General features: G+C 33.3%; 1 protein-coding gene across 1 annotated transcript; it reads right to left on the bottom strand.

Annotated features, from left to right (window-relative positions):
- Nucleotides 1-7,249: 7,249 nt before the first annotated feature.
- Nucleotides 7,250-8,011, bottom strand: LOC149256064 (uncharacterized). The gene has a single exon (XM_089455193.1). It carries the CDS (start codon nt 8,009-8,011, stop codon nt 7,250-7,252), a length of 762 nt encoding a protein of 253 aa, XP_089311319.1.
- Between the last annotated feature and the right edge of the window lie 9,329 nt (nt 8,012-17,340).

Consider the following 17,340-nt stretch of genomic DNA (forward strand, 5'->3'; position numbering starts at 1 on the left):
CTGGTGGGAAGAGAGTGTAGGGACTCCCATGAGAGGCATGATGCAGGAAGGTCGTGTTGCCCCGTTTCTGTATGATTTAATGAGGAATTTTATATAAAATGGTTGCGTGGTATATGAATGGAATTCGACCATCAAAAATATCTAATATCAATGTCATATAAAAAGTATCTAATATAATTTAGTATTATATTTTCTATTAAAAATGAAAATATTAAAAATATATATTATTTAATATAAAATGATGTTTTTGAATTTAAAAACACTCTTTTTAATAAAATAATGTTTTTTTATTTTATGATTCTTTGATATAAAGATATGTTTTTATATATAATTCTTACTCCAGAAATTTCTAATATAAAAAACATATTTTTTATATTAGAAAGTCATCAGATAAAAAACATTATTTTATTAAGAAAAGTGTTTTCTCTAGAAATCACATAAGATAATTTTTTTCCCACAAACCATTTAGTGTAATTTATTATCACGATGAAATGAAAATGAAGATATGATTTCTAAGGAAAAAACTCTTCTTAATATAATATAAAGCCACAAAAAGTTGAATTGAGAAACATATATATTTTAATAAAAATATTTTCTATGATTTGTAAATAGTAATATTAAAAAAATTATATACCAATTTGATGTTTATTAATTATATTTTTCCTTTTACAAAATTTAAATATTTGTTTTTTACAATGGCTTATAATTTGAAAATAAAAGTAAATATCTTTTTGTTAAGATATTTTAATGTTGGAACATCAATTAATTAAATTGTATTTTTCTATGATTATTTAAAACATACATACATTTTTTTCTCTAAATTTAAATATGTAATCTTTTAAAAGGAAACACATGCTCTTAACAGTTAGATGGCTCAAGATGCATATACATGATATATGCGCTTCATTTTAGACTTTTGAGATCGATACTGATTTTGATGTCTTTCGGATTAATCACATCATAAGTTGTCAAAATCAATATATATATATATATATATATATATATATATGTTCTTAACCATGTATAATATAGATTAGGAGAGCTAAAGGTTCATTTTGAGTGGAGAGATGCCACTATAAGGTTATACCAGAATTACAACGAGAATGTAATTGCCAAGTTAAAGAGCAATGAGGAGTGGTCGAAAGATATTAAGTGTTGAAAATAGCAACAAGAAATGCTAAAAATAGCACTACTATAAATAGCATTTCGGGATACATTCCAATTTTAGTTAGTCCGTAAACTAAAATTGAGAATTAAAATTTGAATTTGATGTTAGCAGCTATTTGTAAAATAATTAATTAATTCATCTTGAATTAATTAGTTGTAGAAAATCAAGCATGAAGTCTATGTGAAGACATGCAACAGTTTCCCTTTGATTGAGGAAGTTATCCCTTGATTAAGGAGATCAGGATGAGTTGTACTTTGAGTTCTAATTAGTTAGGTCAGTTAACTGAGTTAAGTCCACTTAGATTAGTTCCAACAGTTTGAGGAACTGATTGTAAGTTCAGTTAGTTAATGCATGCATGCATGTAACTGCTGCACTTCAGATAACTGAATATTCTCTCATAAATAACTCATGCATGTCAGTTTAGTCAGAGACTGATTTGACACCAAATGATGGAACAATGTAGTATCAGTTGCAGGAATATTCCATTGAGGATATCTCTTGCATGCAGAAGGAATTCATTCCTTGAGGATTGCGCAATTATTTCTGAATTTTGATGAGTTGTGTGTGAGGCCAATTCACACAGGTGGCAGCATTGGACCCCAGGAGAAACTACGCAAGGAAATAAGAGGCTTGGAGGATTGGAGGAAGACATATGTTGTGTCTATTCAGTCTGTGAGCTGTATTGAGGGATTGTACTGAGAGCTGGATAGCTTGTGAGCTAAAAATTTGTGTAATCCAGACATATTTCCACTTGTATGATAATACAGAGATCAGGATTTTTAGCTGAGGCTTTCCCCAGAGTATTCTTTTGTGTTCATGTATGATGATTTCTCATTCTCTGTTATATGTGTTCTATTTGATCTTGCTCATAATCGATTAAGCTTCCGCAAGTTTGTTTGTAGAAGTAGATCAAGTAGTTTGCTTTAGTATATTGCATTATCTCGTGATCTACAATGGGAATTTCTACATTAAGTGTAATATCGAAGTTAAACAAGGTTTCCCCCTCTCCCCTACCCTATTTGGCATTTATATCGACAAGCTAGAAGGTTGTTTAGAGGAAGCAGGATGTGCTGGCATGATCTTAGTTGGGATAGTCATCATCCTTCTAAGTTCAAAGAAAAAATGTGGTGTGAGAAAGATTTAGCAGCTAAAAGAAAATTAAGATATTATAAGGAGGTCATCAACCCCACCCTAGAATATCAAAAGTATCTCTCTGTTTTAACTAGCTCGAAGAAGAAAATTAATATAGCCAAGATTAGAACGAACTCTCATGAGCTCCATATGAAACGGGTCATTGACAGTTCCTAAAACACCATGGATGGAAAGGTTCTGCCATCTCTGTGAGAATACAAACATCAAGGATGAAAATCACTTCATATTAGAGTGCCCCATGTACAACCACATTAGATCTCAGTTTCAAAATCTTTGTTGCAATACTAACCTTCCTGGCCTTTTACATTGTCAAAATTACAGTGAGCTCGGGAGGCTTCTCTCCAAGCTTTTTGAGCATAGGAATAAAACCTTAAATCAAACTAATAATTCGTTGCTTTAGGTCCCATAGACCAAAGTTTGGTCTCAGTGGATGTTAACCATCATCATCATCATCATATATAGTTGATACTGAAATACCAACATAGATCCATCTTAAGAGCGATCAAATTTCTTCACGTGGAAACTTTTTTAGAATGCAAAATACAATGTATTATTTTTCATTGTTTAAATTGTATTTTTTCATGCTAAATAGAGTATACATATGACCAAATAAAAGTTTTAAGGTTTGCAATATTTTTGAAAAGTATAAGATTCAAGCATCTTACTCATATATTTTTTTATTTCTATTCATTTTTTTTTAATTATAATCGACATTATTTCTCTATTTAGAACATACTTTTTATTTTTAATTTACTTCCTTTTTAGTATGGAAGAGATGTTGGAATGTCGTGTCCTATCTTGTCATGTCATGTAAATATTTTGACTTAATCAAATTAGATAAAAATAGAAATTAAATTAAATTAAAATTAAAAAATAAAATAAAATAAAATAACTAAAATCAATAATTAAAATGAAATAAAGTTAACTTGTTTGGACTTCAAATTTTGACAACTCATGATAAATATCTAATCTACCTTATGGTTTTTTCCATGGTATAAAGATTTGGTTGGGGCTTTGAGTGTTATTTATCTATATTTGTCCCGCTAAAAATGAGTTCTGTAAAATTCAAAGAGATATTTACTTGATACCAAGTTAGAAATTGATAGGTGGTTTTTTTATATGTTGTTTTTTTTTTGTAAATTAAATTATGAATTGTTCTCTTAGAATATTATTTAAGATATTATAATTCATAGAAAAATTATTACTTAGAAAAAGTTTATTTCTTTTTTGTGTTTAGACATTAATTTAATTGTGATCTCCATTAGTTCCTCCAATATTAGCAATAAGTAAGATTAGTTAAACAATATACTAAAATAAAGTTTAAAATTTAAAAAGTTTAATTAATTATTTAAATTTAATCACTACACAACTACATATAAGAATATTTCCACATTTTAAATCAATAAAAGAGATTTAAAAATTATATATATATATATATATATATATATATATATATATATATATATATAAAAGAAAGCAATGTATGCACACAAATCATAATAGTTTTTATAAAAACTAATAATTAAACGACCCTAGATCCATCTTAATTTAAGATATACTAATTGAAATATCTTATTTATGAACTACATTATACACATTAAAATATTTTTATTTTTTACTATTATTATATATTTAAATATAAGTCAATATTACTTAACTTTATATATTGAAATATTTTATCTATTTTTTTTTTTTTTTTTTATGGAGCTTTTATATTAATCTTGGGCTGAATGCCAAAATCTGATTACATTATGAGCTTCTTTGTCCTGATGCATTCCTTTGCTAAGGATGCAACTGAAGCTTACAAGTTTCTTCCTTGGATAGACACCCACTGAGTTAATTTCAGAGATTTTCCCCCACTTGAAAATACAAACAAATTGGTTTAATAACAGACAGTAGAACATGGCAGCAATCTATTTATGGAATGGGTTCCCATGATTCTTCTTCCTCTTTCAGCTTGACCCCAGTAGAGAGAAGGGCAGCTTTATTGGCTTCGTTGTCCGCCTTTTTGTTATGAGTTCTCAACACGTGATAGTACTTCAAGTCCTGAAAGTTGTTTTCCATACCTTTGATCCTAGTAATCAGCCTTGCTAGATTGAGGTCCGATACTGGAATATTGGAAACCATTGCGTTTATAATGACTTGAGAGTCGCCTATAACAATTGCTTCATTTATGTCCAGTTCTTTAAGGGTCTTGAGTCCTTGGAAGAGGGCCAAGGCCTCAGCTTGAATGCTGGTAGTGTAACCTAGTCCCCAAGCATAGGAGTGAATTTTTTCCCCAATTTGATTTAGAACAACACCTCCTGCACCAGCTTTGCCCGGATTTCCCTTTGCTGCTCCATCAAAGAAAAGGAAGTGCCTTGCTTGCGATTTAAGCCAATCTTGAAAGTCATTCTCAGGTTTCCTTATTTTCCATTCTTTGATAGTGGGGGCTTTTTTGACTGCTGGATGAAATTGAAGTTCTAGCGTTGATCCCCATGCTATGTCCTGTTGACTGAGGTTGGAGTCGTCTTTTATATCAGTCAAGCACTCCTTTATGTGACATTTAATCTTGGCTTCTAAGACTTTGTGGCTCTGTTTTGTATTTCTAAAAATTCTTCTGTTACGCTCTATCCATAACTGCCAACAGATGATCTTTGGGAGGACAACCCATGCTGCTTTGATAATCAGATTTTTAGGAGGAGGACCTGGAAATCTATTTGTCCATTCAGAGAAAATTTCAGAAGTGGAGCAAGGGATAGTGAAGTTAGGGTCCAGATCATGAGTAAAGAAGGACCAAATCTGCCTGGAGAAGCTGCATTCTAGAATTAGGTGGCCTATTGTCTCAGTGTTTTCATTGCACAGTGAACAGATGGATGGACCGTGGAATCCTTTCTTCTGCAAGTTATCATAAGTTAAGATTTTGCCGTGACAGTAAACCCAGGCAAAGAAATCAACCTTGGGCCATGAGGGCAGGCGCCAGACGCCTTGCCAAGGAGCTGGATCCAGAGGAACGTATGGTCTCTCGATCAATTTAGCATACCCCAGTGAGACTGTGTATCCTCTGGCTTTTGGCCCCCAACCCATCTCGTCTCTCTTCCTCGAATGCGTGGGTCCCAATCTATGGTTGGAGTCGAGCAGCATGATCCACTCAGTGTTCAGGTTATCCGACACCTTTAAACGTTTCCAGCCTGCCCATATCGAATCGTTCCATCATGAGATATCCCACAAAGTTTGCATTCCTTCTCTGTCCATCCAACAACGCAGCGAATTAATGGAGGCTCTGACTTCTATTGGCTCCTTGTTCATGATTCTGTCCGACCAGATATTGATTTTTTTCCCGTTGCCTGGTATCCAGTAAGAGTGGGCGGTGATGAGAGATGCAACTCTGTCATAAATTTTGAGGAATGTCGAGTTTGGCAGATGAATCACATTTTCTAAGCATCTGGATCTTGGACCTCTGAAATATTTTTTCCAGAGCACCTTTTGGGCCTAGCCAGGATTGGGTGCAATGATCCTCCAAATGATTTTTGCAGCCATTGCCACGTTCTGTTGACGAATATTTTTGAAGTTTAGGCCACCTTCCCACAGCGGCTTGGAGATGATATCCCAGCTGATAAGAGGGATCTTTTTTTCATTTTGTTTCCCTCCCTTCCAGAAGAACCTCCTTATGTATTCCTCCATTTTGTTTAGAATGGATGCCAGAGCGAGGAGCCCAGCAAATTGGAATAGAGGCAAGCTGTTGAGAACAGATTTAATTAAGACTGTTTTGCCTACAGTATTCAACCAGGAATATCCCCAGGCTTGAATCTTTGCCTTGAATTTTTCTAACTGTGGGAGCCATTCTTTGCTAGTTGGTCTCTTGTGAGATATTGGAAGGCCCAAGTATTTAAAAGAAGACCAGGAGGTGGAAGCTTCAAAGCCCAAAAATCTGGAGATGGCAAATAATAGTCTAGGCATAGTATTCCAACTGAAAATATGGCATTTGCTCTTGTTAACAACACTACCTGAAGCTTCACTAAACTCATCTAGGACCTCTTTGAACTTTGTGGCAGATGGAATAGAGGCAGGACCCAACAACAAAGTGTCATCCGCAAACAAGGCATGGTTAATATTTTTGGTCCCTCTTGCAATACACAGACCATTGATTTCTTGTTCATGCAACTTTTTGTCTAGCAAGAAGCTAAGGGCTAAGGCTTGGATGACAAAGAGTAGGGGGGATAGAGGGCACCCCTGCGCGAGTCCTCTCGAGGCTTTAAAAAAGTCTGTGGCTCTTCCATTAACAAGAGGAGCTATCCATGGCTCCGAGATGCATGCCCGGATCCAATTAATGAAATTTGCTCCAAAGCCAAACTTACACATAACATTTAAAAGGAAACTATGATTTACTTGATCAAAAGCATTTGCTAAATCAAGTTTGATCACCATACCTTGCTCTTTTCAAAGTAGACTTGAGTGAATTTCCTCCTGTACCAGTAAAAAGTTGCCCACGATTTTCCTACCATGGATGAAGCCTCCTTGATTCTCTGGAATTATTTTGGGGAGGATAAACTTCAATCTGTTTGCAATTACTTTGGTGATTAATTTGTACCCTGTATTACATAGAGAGATCGGTCGAAATCTGTTGAAGTTATTGGCACCTTTTTCCTTGGGTATGAGTGCTAAAAACGCAGAATTAGTACTGCCTCCGATTTTCTGAATATTTTGGGATTTTTGTACCATTTTGAGTAGATCTTTTTCAATAATCGGCCAACAAGCTTGGAGGAATCTAGCAGAGAAACCATCCGGCCCAGGGGCCTTATCCGGGTCCATGTCGAAGAGAGCCTTTTTCACCTCATCTTTAGTGACTTTGGCCTCAAGAGATTCATTACTTCGCTGAGAAATTACAGAGGGTATATTTTCTAACAAATCAGGATAGTGGCTTGGATCCTTGTCTTCACTATATAAGTTCTAGAAATGGGTAAACGCTGCTCTCTTTATGTGATCAAAATCCTTATGGATATCTCCCTCTTCTTTAATCTCTGAGATGGTGTTGAAACATTTCCTTGCCTGGGCTTGTTTGTGAAAATAAGCAGTGTTCCTATCCCCTGCTTTAAGCCAGAGGTTCCGGGATTTCAATCTCCAATACTCTTCTTCAGCTAAGCAGGCTTTGTGGTATCGCTGTTGTAGCTGGGTTTCTTGTTCTAATAAATCCTTTGTGGGCATTGCGTTTTCCATACCATTTTGATGAGAAACAAGAGCAACTTTAATGGTTTTCCTTATTGTGGCCGGATTGGACAGCGTTTTGGACCATATTTTTAGAGCTCCTTTCACCATTCTGAGCTTTTCCTCCCAAATATAGAATGGCGATCCTTTAACTGGTTGGTTCCAACATTCCTTGACAGTTTGCATGAAATCAGGCTCCTTTACCCAAAGAGGGTTGAATCTAAATGGGATGGGGCCCAGATCATGATGAGCTAAGAGATCTAGCTTTATGGGCTTATGATCAGAGATGCTGTTGGCAAGAATATGCATTATGGGCTCTAATCCTAGCAGCAGATAGGAACTTTGAATGATAAACCTATCTAACCTGGCAGCAATGTGTCCAGGACCCACTCTTTTATTAGACCAAGAGTACTTACCTGAAGAGGGTTTGATGTCCAACAAATCCCAGTCTTGCACTATGTCCTCCACCCATTCTCTAGCCAGATCTCTAACTATGCTACCTCCCATTTTTTCTGATGGGTGCAGGGTAAGGTTGAGGTCGCCAACAATTATTATATTTTCCAGGTTTGTCAAATCTACTTGATGTCTTATAGAGTCCCAATAGTCTTTTTTCCCCAACATTGACTGGAGAGTAAACATTGAATAGACAGAACGTTTCCTTATTATCCAGGTTCTGCATTTTCAACAGCAACCAATGGATATTCCTGGCCTCGAATAGGACTATAAATTTATTGGCATTCCAAAGAGTGCCTATCCCTCTTGAGGCACCCCAGGCGGAGATTGCTCTTGCTTCACTTTTATTCCAAATTTTCTTGCTTATTTGAAGGAAGACTATGTCTTCCAGCTTTGTCTCTTGGACGAGAAGTAGATCTGGGGTTTCTGTCCTGATTAGACTTTTGATGGCTTCTTCTTTAGCTTTTCTCCCCATCCCTCTGTAATTCCAGGAGATTACCTTCATTATTTATGCTTCTGGTGGGCTCCCTTGGAGCCTTGGGGAAGATTTTTCAATATCTTAGGCTTTGAGGCTAGCATTTTCTCCAAGGTTGGTTGACTGCCCTGAAGTTTCTCTTTGTAAGTCTCCTGCTCCTTTTTTTCCATATCGGTTTTCCGGCCTCTTGTTGATCTTCTTGTTGGGTTGTGTTATATTCTTTCCACGTAGTTAATAGGGGGTTTGAAGGGCACCCGTAACCCCACTTTATGGGGTCCGGGGCAGCGCCCCAAGAATTTTGGTTTTGGACCATATGTTAGGTTGGTCGGACCCACCTATGGTTTTGTGCATGATTTTCGCACATGTTTTTTGGACGCGATGGTTTTCGGTCCATGGTATTGGGCGATGGTTTTTCGGTCCATGGCATTGGATGCTTCGGTATGTATAAATATGTATTGTAACATTGAAAGGAAAGTAATGAAAAATCAAGCTGGTAGTCCCGATTTTGGGATCCAGGGAAAAATCTCTGTGTATATGTGTTTTATGGGTTATGCTCTCGCATTGTTTATTTTCTTTGTTTAAGAATTCGTATGCAGGTATTTTCTGTACAGGGTTAAAACCTACATTTGGTATTGGAGCTGTTTTGGCTTCAAGGGGACGCCTTTGTTGCTGAGGGGTTTCGCTCGGGCCTGTGGTAGACCTTGTTCAGTGGGAGATCTGCGAGATCGATTCTGGTGGTGAAAGAAGATGGCGAGCAGTGGAAAGACATGGATTGAGAAGTTCAATGGTCAGAATTTTGAGTTGTGGAAACTCAAGATGGAGGATCTGTTGGTGGATAAATATCAGTGGATCGCGGTAGACCCGGGTACTAAACCATCAGGAGTGACCAATGAAGAATGGAAGAAGTTGGATCGGAAGGCAAAGAGCACAATACGATTGTGTGTCTCGGATTCAGTATTGCTGAATGTATCAGGGGAAGTTACGACAAAGGCTTTGTGGGTCAAGTTAGGGACTTTGTACCAATCTAAGTCTCTAGTGAATAAACTGTTCCTGCAGAAAAAGCTGTATAACCTGAGGATGAAAGATGGAGACTCGGTGACAGAGCATCTGAATGTGTTTAATACTGTGGTAAGTCAGTTATTATCTTTTGATATTAAAATTTCAGATGAAGATAAATGCATCAGTCTGTTGTGTTCTCTACCAAATTCGTGGGATAGTCTGGTTATTGCAATAGGTAGCAATGCAATTGCTTTGCAGTTTGATGAAATAGTCTAAGCCTTGCTGATGGAGGACATGAGACAGAAAAATATGGACAACCAGAATGGTGATGCCTTGTCTGTACGAGGACGGTCCCAGAACAGAAACAAAAATAAGTCATCGAGTTGGAGATCTAAATCTAGAGGGAGATCTAAATCTCCAGGAAAACCTACAAAGGTGGTGTGCTGGAAATGCGGAAAGGAAGGGCACTTCAGAAGGGATTGTAAATCTAAAGCTCCTGATAAAGGAAAGGGATCTGATGATGCTCCTTTTGCAGAGGCGAAAACCACCTCAGATGAAGGTGGGGATGTGTACTTGGCTTCTTCAAGTACACATGTAGATCATGAGGCATGGTTGATTGACTCGGGTGCATCCTTTCACTTCACTCCCCATAGAGAGTGGTTATGCGAGTATGAGAAATACGATGGTGGTGATATCTTCTTAGGAGATGATAGGAAGGCTAGAATCATTGGTCGAGGAAAAGTAAAGTTGAAGTTGCAAGGTGGAAGGGTTAGAACACTTCCAGGTGTTCTACATATTCCTGCATTGGCCAGAAATCTAATTTCTGTAAGTAAGTTGGATGATGCAGGTGTAAAGATGATGTTCGAGAAAGATACCTGCAAGATGGTTCGAGGAGCACTGATATTAATGCAGGGAGTTCGGATTGGAACTCTGTACAAGCTGCAAGGTAGCACTGTTGTTGGTGGGTGAAATAGTTCTATGGTTCCTGAAAATGGAGCAGAGAATCTAGTGGTCTCTGGAGAGAAGACCATGTTGTGGCATCAAAGGCTTGGACATATTGGAGAGAAGGGCCTTCGAATACTTCATGGTAAAGGTATGGTAGAAGGTATGAATAATAGCTCTCTGGATTTTGATTTCTATGAAAATTGTGTATATGTGAAGCAGAATCGGGTGAGTTTCCCCTCTGGTGGTAAGAGGACGAAACAGATATTAGAGCTTGTGCACAGTGTTGTGTTTGGACCTGTGAAGGTTCCATCACTGGGTAAGTCTGTGTACTATGTATCATTCATAGATGACTTCTCAAGGAATGCATGGATATATTTTCTTAAGAAGAAATCTGAAGTCTTTGACAGGTTTAAAGAATTTAAGGCTCTGGTGGAAAATCAGACAGAGAAGAAGATAAAGGTGCTGAGGACAGATAATGGTGGAGAATTTTGCAGCAAGGAATTTGAAGAATTTTGTAAGAAGTGTGGTATAGCACAGCAGAAGACTGCTCCATATACACCTTAGCAAAATTTCAGGTGTATTTTCTCATGGAAGCGCCTTAAAAGAGAGAAGAGAAAGTCATTTGATGCTTTGAATGTTCTGCGTGCTTGTTATGACTGCAAGTATTTTTTAATTGATAGAATTTCAAGTCTCGTTAAGTCTCTGAAAATTCGCATGGTCAATAGAGAGAGCAAGATTAATACTCTCAACATCTCGACCGTGAGGGGAAGGCCAGGAACACACTGGTGGGAAGAGAGTGTAGGGACTCCAATGAGAGGCATGATGCAGGAAGGTCATGTTGCCCCGTTTCTGTATGATTTAATAAGGAATTTTATATAAAATGGCTGGTGGTATATGAATGGAATTCGACCATAAAAAATATCTAATATTAATATGTTATATAAAAAATATCTAATATAATTTAGTATTATATGGTTTATTAAAATTGAAAATACCAAAAATATATATTATGTAATATAAAATGATGTTTTTGAATTTAAAAACACTCTTCTTAATAAAATAATGTTTTTTTTATTTTATGATTTTTTGATATATAAAGATAGGTTTTTATATATAATTCTTACTCCAGAAATTTTTAATATAAAAACATATTTTTTATATTAGAAAGTCATCAAATAAAAAACATTATTTTATTAAGAAGAGTGTTTTCTCTAGAAATCACATAAGATAATTTTTTTCCCACGAACTATTTAGTGTAATTCATCATCACGGATGTGATTTCTAAGGGAAAAACTCTTCTTAATGTAATATATATATATATATATTAATAAAAATATTTTTTATGATTTATAAATAGTAATATTAAAAAAATTATATACCAATTTGATGTTTATTAATTATATTTTTCCTTTTACAAAATTAAATATTTGTTTTTTACAATGGTTTATTATTTGATAGGTATAATTTGAAAATAAAAGTAAATATCTTTTTGTTAAGATATTTTAATGTTGGAATATCAATTAATTAAATTGTATTTTTCTATGATTATTTAAAACATACATACATTATTTTTCTCTAAATTTAAATATGTAATCTTTTAAAAGGAAACACATGCTCTTAACAGTTAGATGGTTCAAGATGCATATACATAATATATATGCTTGATTTTAGACTTTTGAGATCCATACTGATTTTGATGATTTTAATAATGTCTTTCGGATTAATCACATCATAAGTTGTCAAAATCAATATATATATATATATATGTTTTTAACCATGTATAGTATATATAGATGATATTGAAATACCAACATAGATCCATCTTAAGAGGGATCAAATTTCATCCCGTGCAAACTTTTTTAGAATGCAAAATACGATGTATTATTTTTCATTGTTTAAATTGTATTTTTGAATGCTAAATAGAGTATACATAGGACCAAATAAAAGTTTTAAGGTTTACAAATTTTTTGAAAAGTATACGATTCAAGCATCTTACTCATATATTCTTTTATTTCTATTCATTTTCTTTATTATAATCCACATAATTTCTCTATTTAGAACATACTTTTTATTTTTAATTTACTTTCATTCCAATATGGAAGAGATGTTGGAATGTCATGTCCTATCTTGTCTTGTTATGTAAATATTTTGACTTAATCAAATTAGATAAAAATAGAAATTAAATTAAATTAAAAAACTAAAATCAATAATTAAAATGAAATAAAGTTAAAATATTCAATTTACTTGTTTCAACATCAACTTTTGACAACTCATGATAAATATCTAATCTACCTTATGGCTTTTTCTATGGTATAAAGATTTGGTTTGGGCTTTGAGTGTTATTTATCTATATTTATTAATAGGTGGTTTTTTTATATGTTGGTTTCTTTTTGTAAATTAAATTATAAATTGTTCTCTTAGAATATTATTTAAGATATTATAATTCACAGAAAAGTTATTACTTAGAAAAAGGTTTTTTTTTTTTTTTGGTGTTTAGACATTAATTTAATTGTGATCTCCATTAGTTCCTCCAATTTTAGCAATAAGTAAGATTAGTTAAACAATATACTCAAATAAAGTTTAAAATTAAAAAAGTTTAATTATTTATTTAAATTTAATCACTACATAACTACAACTACAACTACATATAAGAATATTTCCACATTTTAAATCAATAAAAGAGATTATATATATAGAAAGCAATTTATTCACACATATCATAATAGTTTTTATAAAAACTAATAATTAAACTACCCTAGATCCATCTTAATCTAGGATATAGCAATTGAAATATCTTATTTATGAACTACATTATACACATTAAAATATTTTTTATTTTTTACTATTATTATATATTTAAATACAAGTCAATATTACTTAACTTTATATATTGAAATATTTTATCTATTATTAACATAAGGTTACATTTCGATTTATTATCAACATCAAATTTTGATAATTATTAATATTTTTCAAATGTAATATATCAATTTTATATTAAGAATAAATGAATTACACATCTCTTATTATTAGGAAGTAACTGAATATTACTTTTTCAAAAATGTTATATATATATATATATATATATATATATATATAAACATTCAAGATTATCAATTTGATGGATCCAAAAGCAAAAGCTCAATACGATTCAAATGAGAGGAGTCTTATTTAAGTTTTATATTGAGATATTTAAAAGTATATAAGAATTATAAATCTTTTTAGTAGAAAGTGAAAATATATAATATAAAAAACCTTTCATTTCTCTCAGAGCTTGAATAGGCTATATTCCACATGAATACATGGGTTCTCATAAAATTGTAGGTCCAAAACCAAAGTAACTTCACCAAGTGAAGTTTGCCTTAATTGCCCAACAATGAGAATTTACCCCATGACTTCCCATTGCCAAGGTGCTTTGATAAGGGGGATTAGACCAATTGAGCTAACTCTTGGGACTCTAATTAATTAATTTTATTGAAGGACTTTAATTAATTAATTTTATTAAAAAGGTAGAAAGGGAATAACTACTTTTGAGGTGAATCTCAACCTTTGATCTATCATTACTACTAATAGTATTTTAGAATATTATGTAGGAGTTAAATCCCTACCATTCACTTAATAATTATTAATAATTGAATTAAAATTGTAGAGACCATATTCCAAAAATAAAGACATAATAAAAAAATAGAATAACTAATTCTTTGGATGAAGAGGAATGTAAGATCACTAAAAAAACTCCATTAGGAATGCTTATAATAATTCCTAAAAGTCATGGGAAATACATTATTATAACCCCTAATTAAAAGAAGAATGTGTACTATAACAATAAGTGTTGTGGGGAAGCTTAGTCCCTAAAAACTTATAACCTACATTGGTCATGGTAATTTAACAGTGGTCGATAAGCAAATCAAATCTTATAGCCTTTCTTTGGAAAGAACTAAATTGAGATGTGAAATGGATCATTAAGTTTACACATTTATCATTTTACACGGCAAATCAAATCTTATAGCCTTTCTTTGGAAAGAACTAAATTCAGATGTGAAATGCATCATTGAGTCTACACATTTATCGTTTTACACGTTAAGTGTCGAGAAAAACATAAATGATGGTGGGTATATTTATTTACATCTTATTCATATCCATTTTTTTGCAAAGGGTTACTTAAATTATGGCAGGAAGTAACTGATAGTAAATATGTTATTTAAATAAAAAATCATTACACAAATATCTAAAGACATGCATGAGTATTGCAACAATATCCATAAATTATGGAATAAAATATGTGACAAGTTATCCACATGAAATTATATTGTGCAAATGACCTTCAAGTTATGGTCCAATCAAATGTTTGAAAAAGAGTTTTTTATTAATATTAAAAAATAAATATTTTTTTTCAAAGTTAAACATTATAAATTGCATTGGTCAATGCTACGCTAATATTGCTCAAGACGAAAATTAATTGTTAGAGTCCTACCTTGGCAAATAAGAAGCAAGAGCCAAAACTTTTATACTTATTAAGCTAGATCTTGAGAAATTTTGAAAGTAGTTCATTCAAATAAAGAAGGTAATTTATGATTCATTTGAGGGATTGGAATTCCTACCAAACATATATATAAGAATGCATAAATTTCATAGACAACTTTCAAACCCTTTACACAAAAGAAGAATTTGTTTTCTATAAAAGACATAAAGTTTGGGTTTAAGAAACTTACACAAGGAAATACTAAGGACATTAAAGACCACCAAGTAGAAAGTTTAAAAATTGGAGGGCCTATCCTCACTACCTCATGACTATTGGATATTTAATCATGCAGGGCTTCCCTGAAATTTGGAATGAAACCCTCATTACATTATTTTTAATGCTCATGATAAAATAAATAACTTTAGTTATAAGACTATTGATCTGTAAACTGTTGTGGATATTCCAATGGACAGTTCGTCATAATAGCTAATAATATTGTATTCAAACTCTAAAAATTATACACTATTATAGTTTATTAAACTTTAATATCTGTGGATTTAACTATAATTAGTGCATGCATGTGAATGGAAATTATGCAGAAAAGTAGAGAACAACAAAATAAGCACACACACACACACAAGACACAAGATATGCTCTTTAGGAAACCCTTTCAGGAAAAAACACAGTTGGAAGGTGAGGTCACTTCACTCTCTTTCTTCATCTAGAAATATGGCTGCAGATATAAAGAAGTAATGTCTGTGGCCCGTGGGCTGCTACAGTGCACAAATCCTCTCTGTGTGATATACCTCCTATCTCTCCTAGCTAACTTTTCTTAGATATGGAATGAAATTCTCTTGAAAGAATGGAAATCCTTTTCCTCCTAGTGGCCCAGTTATAACAGAGACCTACTAGTGGTTAATTTTGACTACATCAACTCTTAACTAGAGTTACAATATAGACTCTTCGAGAGACTTTTGCACCACAAACACATGACTAGCCTATTTTTCATGAATAATGGGGGCTGGCGTGACATCCTCACAAACTATAGGTGTGAAAATAGGAAGGTCAACTTCTGAGTGGCATAACTTTTGCATACAAGCTCTGATTGGCATGCTTCTTCAATCGTTGGAAAGGTATTTGTGTGTAAAATAACATGAAAATGTGCAGTGCTAAAGTGAAAAAAATTTACCTCAAAAAACGTTGTCTGATGCCTCAAAATGCTCTTGGAAGGTTTTAGACCCCATTTCACCAAACTGGGTCCCATCGATAAAAACGGTCGTGTGAGATGATTCCTCCACTTTTTCCAATCCAAATGCATCTAAATAGATGAAAAAAATATAATGATTCAATTCAGATCAACCAATATGATTAGCTTCCTTTTGACCATGTTATATGGAATTATTTTGGAAAAGAAGAATAACACATGGCTAGTAAATCGTGGAGAAAGAGCTAACTTCTAGGTGAGATTTAAAAGCTATCATTCAACTATGGACAACCTTTTTACATTTAGGATCATTATAGAGGAGTGACACAATAATAAAACCAATATCTTATGTTTTTCAAATAAGATTAGAAAATATTTTGACAAAGTGCCCAAGATTAACCTTTGAAATTGGCTAGAGTAGCTAAAAGTTCCTTCCTACCTAAGAGTTTCTATGATAATGTTGTAAAAAAGTGTTGAATTGACAATTTTAGGAACATTGAGGGTTGGTGTGAAGAATATAATTGTAATATATGGGTTAGGCAAGGTTATCCCTTGTCCTCTATCTATTCTGGAATATACATTAACAAGTTAGAGGGTTTTTTGGAAGCAGTAGGTTGTGCCAACCTAACTCTACCTAATATAGTCATCATAATCTTTTTTTGTGTTGACGATTTTGTTCTTAATACGAGGAGTCCCTATCATCATAACAAGAAACTAAAATTGTCAATGATTTCTACTCTAATATATGTATGATCATTAGTACCAACAAAATGAAGATTATGATATTTAAAACAAAAATGATCACATACTCAAATTTCATGTATTGTAACAACAACTTGGATAAAGTGACTTATGCAATTATCTCATAATCAATTTCCATCATAAACTCAACTAGAAATGTAGCATTGAGAAAAGAATATATAGAGGGTGGAAAGCTTAGTATGGACTTGAAAATAATTGTAAATTATTATACCATTAGCTATGGGATAAGAAAAAACTTATCTTTGAGACTCTCATAGTTCTTATTATCTTATATAGTTGTAAAGTTTTGGGTTGCAACATCTCTAGAGAATCATGAGGAATGACATAGAAAATCAAAAAGCGTTTTGTAATCCATAATCTCAAAGCGAAAGGTGATGTACTCTATCATTTCCTCATCATATATGCACTCTTTCCTCCATAAAGAGCATGACTAGAAATAGTAACTAATGCACGTGACCAAGGTAAACAATGTGAAGCACAAGAGGTTTCCTAATCTTGCCTCAAAATCCAATTAAAACCACATTTTCTTCAAGAAA

The sequence above is a fragment of the Pinus tabuliformis genome, chromosome 7, assembly GCF_031772625.1.
Source record: "Pinus tabuliformis cultivar Carrire ecotype Pingquan chromosome 7, CPIR1, whole genome shotgun sequence".
Classification (NCBI taxonomy): domain Eukaryota; kingdom Viridiplantae; phylum Streptophyta; class Pinopsida; order Pinales; family Pinaceae; genus Pinus; species Pinus tabuliformis.

What these genes read in the sequence shown, in the direction of transcription:
- LOC149256064 (XM_089455193.1), bottom strand. Translation starts at nt 8,011, where the DNA reads ATGGGAGGTAGCATAGTTAGAGATCTGGCTAGAGAATGGGTGGAGGAC.